Below are 6000 nucleotides of genomic sequence, written 5' to 3'. Positions count from 1 at the left end.
CAGTCACTTCTTGCCTTTGTATCCCTCCCCCCATTTTGGGTAGCAAATGTCCAAGTTGCCCATCCTGTCTACCCTTTGTGTGGAGGGGGTGGAAATAAAAGGGGAATTCTTTATTACTGAGTTGTCTTGCTGGTTTGTTGTTATTAAGGGATGGTATTAAGTCGATTCCAACTCAGTGACCATTTATAGAGCTTCCAAGGAGCCGGCTTTGAACTGCTAGCTGGCCTTATGGTTTTCAGTCCAGTGTCAATCCTACAGTGTCACACCAGGAGTCCCATCTTACTGATTTAGGGATAGAAAAATGGTGAAGAAAAAGTGGTGTTCCTTTTGACCTATTTGGTAACTGTGATCTTTAAGTCAGAACCGCTTTGGGAATGATGATCACTCTAGTTTCTTCTTGTTAGTGCCATTGAGAAGCTTCTGACCCATAGCAACCCTGTATAGGGTTTCTGAGGAGCAGCTGGTGAACTTGAACTGCTGAATTTGTAGTTCAAACCCTCTTTGCAGTCCAGAGCATTAACCCAAAGTGCCACACCAGGACTCCTAATATCATAGTGTTTAAAAAATGTTAATGATGTATTCTGTTGTTCTTTTTTTTCTTTTTTAACATTTCGTTTTTATTGTTGCTGTTAGGCCACCATGAAGGTTTTACTTAGAACTTGGTCAGAATTATATCGAGCATTTGCACGCTGTGCTGCTTTAGTCGCAACTGCAGAAGAGAATTTGTGTTGTGAGGAGCTTTGTTCCAAGATACTGTCCAGTTTGGATAATGAAGGACTTTTGGTGAGTTTTCCCTGTATACTGACCTTTTTGTGCTTCAAGGAATTTTTTTAAGTAAATGGAAATAGCATTAATGAAGTATCATTTGCTTATGCTGTTCATATTTGAGTGAATGTTAGTTAAGGAACCCCGTGATGTCTTGGTGGGTTAAGCATTTGGCTTACCCTCAAGGTCAGCATTTCTAATCCGTAACCTGCTCAGTGGGAGAAAGGTGAGAGTATTTGCTTCTGTCTTGTTATTAAGTGCCATCAAGTTGATTTATACTCAGAGCAATTCTGAGTAGGCTTTCCGAGGAGTAGCTGGTGGGTTTGAACTGCAGACCTTGTGTTTTGAAGGCCAGTGTTGACCCTACAGCACCACACCAGGAGTCTTAACTCCTGTATCCAGTCTTGGAAATCCTTGAGAGTAGTTCTCTGTCCTGTAGGGTGTTATGTGTCAGAATCAATTAAATGGCATTGGCTTTGATTTAGTTTGATTGGGGATTGTCTTAGTTTTCCACTGCTGCTGTAACACAAAGCTTAAAAGTCCAACTCAGGGTTTCTGAGTTTCTGCTGCCAAACTCTATTAGGTTACCAAATGTATAGCAGCAATCCATCCTCCCACAGTACTCTCCACTCTGGCTGAGTTCAGTAGTTCGTTTGCAATGGCCACACAGAAAACAGACCTCATGTTCACAGTGTGTGTGGGGTTATCAGGAAAATTTGTTGTTAGATGCTGTCTAGCCAGTTCCAATTCATAGCTCCCCTATATACAACATTAGGAAACATTGACCGGTCCTGTGTCACCCTCACATTTAACACAGTGAACACTACTTTAGTTCTGCTTCTCTGGGCATGGGGAGACCACTTTGGAAGGATGTTTTGTTGTTGGTAGTTGCCATGATTCAGCTACAATCATAGCGACCCTGTGTACAACAGATCGAAACACTGCCTGGTCCTGTGCCGTCTTCACAATTACTACACTGGAGCCCATTAGTGCTGCCACTCTACCAGTCCATCCATCAGCGGTCTTCTCCTTTTTTGCTTACCCTCTGTTTTACCAAGCATGCTGTCCTTCTCCAGAGACTAGTCCAACTTGATAGCATGTCTGAAGAACAAGAGACATCATTTCGCCATCCTGGCTTTTAAGGAGTGTTCTGGCCATACTTCTAACACAATTTATTTGTTCTTTTAGCAGTTCATGGTACTTTTGATATTCTTTCCAGCACCATAACTCAAACACATCAATTCTTCTATGTTGTTGTTAATGTGCTGTGGAGTCGCTTCCAACTCACAAGGACCCTGCACAGGGTTTCCGAGGCTGTAACTCCTTATGGGAGCAGAAAGCCTCATCTCTCTCTGGCGGAACAGCTGGTAGTTTTGAGCTGCTGACCCTGAGGTTAGGAGCCCAATTCCTAACCAATACGCTACCAGATCTCCTTAATTGTTCTGTAGTCTTACTCATTTATTGTCTTAGATTCACAAGTATATAAGACTATTGAAAACGCCATGGCTTGAGTTAGGTACACTTTAGTTCTTAAAATTGATAACTTTTACTCTTGAACACTTTAGAGGTGGTTGTTTTTTGAAGTGCTGTCAGTTTGACTTAGACTCAGAGTGACTCTGCATAGGGTTTCTGAGGAGTGGCTGGCAAGTTTGAACTGCCAACCTGCGGTTTAGAGCAGCCTTGAGGTCGAGTGTTTATCATATGGTTTCACACCAGGAATTACTATATCTATATTTAATTGATGGTTATATGTTGTTGTGTTCTCAGGCACTCACTCTCTGTGTCCTGATGAGTATGATGTTGTTAAGTGCCATCAAGTCGATTCCCACCCATAGCAATCCTGTATAGGGTTTCCGAGGAGCAGCTGGTGAGCTTGAACCACCAAACTTGCAGTTCAAACAGCTTTGCAGTCTGGCGCATTAACCCACAGTGCCACACCAGGACTCTGATGAGTTTGATAGATAGCTGAAATGTGTGTGCTTTGTATAGTGTAGTTCAAGGCGAGTCTGTCTGATGTGTAGGGTACTGATTATCCTTGGTCAGTGGCACTTGCCTGTTGAATGGAACCACAAAACTTAAGGATGTGACAGGCCCATATGGGCACAATTGCTGTCTCCCAAACAAAAGCAACTACAGAAGAAGATCTTACGTAGCAGAATTCGCATGCCTCCAAAGGGGTGGCTGTTTTGACTAGGCAAGGGCAGAGGCTGGATACCAAGAGAGGAATTCTAAAGTAAACAGGCAGTGCTGTTAATGGGACCCTAAAGGGAGAAATCTCTAGAGTGCTCCTGCAATTCAAGAAGGTCACAGAGTGACGGTGAGAAGAATGTGACAGCAGAGTTCTGGTCCTAGATTGAGTTCCTATTGGCCTGAATGTTATTTATATTCAGGGTTCTAAATCTGGAAGTAGTGCATGGCAGCTCTTGATGGAGTTGTGGGCAGGGTGACTGGTTAAATTGCTGGGTTGGTGGCTCTGTGGGTTTTATTGGTCTGGAGTCGAGCCTGCCTTAATCCAGGTACCAAAGTGCCACAACTTTCCCCCAACTGACAAACACGACTCCCAGCCATGTGGTTTCAAATGCCTGTAGTGCAGGGTCTGCACTGAGAGTGAATGAGGGAGGGAGATTGCTACACATCTGGTCACCAGGGGAGCATGAAGAAAGAAGAAATTGCAGCTATTCAGTTGCCTGCTCGAATCTGCTCAAGGCTCACCTCTGCTGTCCAAACTGCTCACAATATGGTCCAACTCTATTTGTCAGCCATTCACCAGTCAGTTTCCCTCTCTCACTCGCCCAGCCAGCACATCAGCCACCTCTCTAACCGTTTTTCTGAAGTCAGGGTGCCATAATTTTTATCCGTGTCCGTTTTATTTGGTTTCACATGCTTTATTGTAGCGAGTCAATGTAGTGCATCTACCTAGACCACCATCTCACCAGTCTTTAACAGTGGTCTCATTTAAATAAATGTCATTTTGTGATTGACCAATTTCACAGGATAAAATTCTTCAGCTTCATGTATGTTGGGAGGTGCTTTTCACATTCATGCTTATTCTTCAACTCTGGGTGATACTTCTATTGTGTGACTGTACCAAAGTTTACTTTAGCCATTCTTCTCTTGACGGGCATTTATGCTGTTTCCATCTTGCTGATAATGTCTCATATAGACAACATACTGGAGGATTGTGTTTTTAATGCATTCTCTTCTCTCTCTCTCTTGACTGGTGCATTTTAATATATTTAAATTCAGTATAGTTATCAATGGATACGAAATGATTGTTGTGCTGAGTATTTTTTTGTGATCCTACAGGTTTCTTTGTTCCACATAATTTTCTATAGCTGAGTTAATCATTTTGCTTGTGGTTTACTTTTCATTTTCATTTCTGTTGTGTGTTAACACGTTTACTAAATCTTTTTGATTTTCCTCTTTTTAAAAAATTTTGGTGTGAAGGTATATTAATATTCTTTGGGGCTACCCTGTCATTTATTTTTCCCCCCATTTAAAACAGTCTGTTTTATCCTGTTCTTGACTTCCTAGCCATTTGAAAGTTCTGTATCTACACTACTCTCAGTTTTTGCTTTATAGTTGACTCCATTATAAATTTATATCTCTGATTCATTTTTCAGTCTTGTAGGTTAATTCTTTAACTGTTTCTTTATTTGAATTGAGTTTTGGGTGTTGTTGTCATGTATAATATTGTAAAGTTGGTCTGGTCATTACAAATTCCTTTAATTTCTGTTTATCAGAAAATGTCCTAATTTTGCCCATGTATTTAGGGTATTGTTTTTTGGGGGTATGTTCTTGGTTGACAATTTTTTATTTTCAGTGTTTTGCATATGTCATCCCATTCCCTTCTTGCCTGCATGGTTTCTATTCAGAAATCAGAGCTTACTTAGTCTTTTTGGTTCTCCTTTGTAGGTAACTTTTCATTTTTCCCAAGCTGCTCTCAGGATCCTTTCCTTTTGTTTGGTTTTGAAAAGTTTGGTTATGTTGTGTCTTGGTGGTTTTCTTTTGGGGTCTATCCTGTTAGGGGTTCACTGAACATCTTAAATGGTTATCTTCTCATCTTTCATGTTAGAAAAGTTTTCTTCCAGCAAGTGTTTAAGAGATTTTTCTGTTTTTAATTAATTGTATCTTACTGTTCTGGAATGCCAATCCACCGTAAGTTTTTCCTCTTCATTGTATCCCACATAACACAAGATGTCTTTGGGTTTTTTCATTATTTTTTCTGATTCTTCAGCTAGCATACTAATACAGAGTAATTTATCTTCGTACTCACTAATTCGGGTTTCCACTGCTTCAAATATACTCCTTTTCCCTATCAATGTATTGTCCAGTTCTGAAATCTTAGTATTAATCAAATTCTAGGTTTTGTATTGATTGAAAACTTTAATTTATTCTGTCTGTTCTTGTGTTTTCATGGATTCTTCTAAAGTGTTCTTTCTTTGTTCTTTTTAAGTGTGTGGTAAAATTGTCTGTTATCTCTAGGATACTGTGCTGTTATTGTATTTGTATTTAATTGGTAACTGTATGTTGATGTATTTTTAGCCTCACAAACTCTCCTGTGGGTGCAGTTTCAGAATTGACTAAAAGCTTGTGTGCCACTTTCTATTGGCTGTTCGTACAGCTTAGTTTAGGGTGGGTTTTATTGGTGCAGCCTACTGTCTATCAGAGATCAAATGGTATAGGAGTTGGTGTTGGCTCTTGCCCAGTGGATGGAGTTGCAGAGATTATGGTTGTAGCTGGGCTGAATACTTATGATGGTTGTCCCCAGAGTCACAGGAAAACAAAAGAAGAATGAATAAGCATCCAACAATGAAAAGAGAAAACAAGGAGAAAAAAAAGATAGCAAACAAAAAAAGAATATATCATCTTAAAAGAGGGACAGGGAAATGGAGCTATAGAAGAGAAAAATAAGATTGAAAAAAGCAACACTTAAAATCAGGGGAAAAAATGATGGAAAAAGAATAGGGGAAATGAGAAAGAAAAGAAGGAAAAACAAAAACGGGGTAATAGAAGGAATAAAATTTCAAGGGACTAAAAAGAGAAGAAAGAACAAACAAACAGTGTAGTGTGGGACACGGAGAGAAGAAACCTCTGAGGGACTTCTGCCAGCCAAAGGAGCTCATGAGGTAGATGCAGGAGGGATGTGACAAAAATACCCGGCCCTCCATGAGGTACTATTATCAGGGCACTCTATCAGAAGTGGTTTGTGGAGGCTCTTGATGGGAGTTGCTT

At 40.4% G+C, this 6000-nt stretch overlaps 1 protein-coding gene across 1 annotated transcript in view; it reads left to right on the top strand.

Annotated features, from left to right (window-relative positions):
- RIF1 (RAP1 interacting factor homolog (yeast)) overlaps positions 1–6000 on the top strand; it is a 69644-nt gene that overhangs the window by 40998 nt on the left and 22646 nt on the right. Inside the window, 1 exon segment of the mRNA XM_006834593.1 lies at positions 490–783. Within this exon segment, the coding sequence (XP_006834656.1) occupies positions 490–783 (294 nt within the window).

The sequence above is a fragment of the Chrysochloris asiatica genome, unplaced genomic scaffold, assembly GCF_000296735.1.
Source record: "Chrysochloris asiatica unplaced genomic scaffold, ChrAsi1.0 scaffold00012, whole genome shotgun sequence".
Lineage (NCBI taxonomy): Eukaryota > Metazoa > Chordata > Mammalia > Afrosoricida > Chrysochloridae > Chrysochloris > Chrysochloris asiatica.
This window is presented reverse-complemented; position numbering and strand designations above follow the sequence as displayed.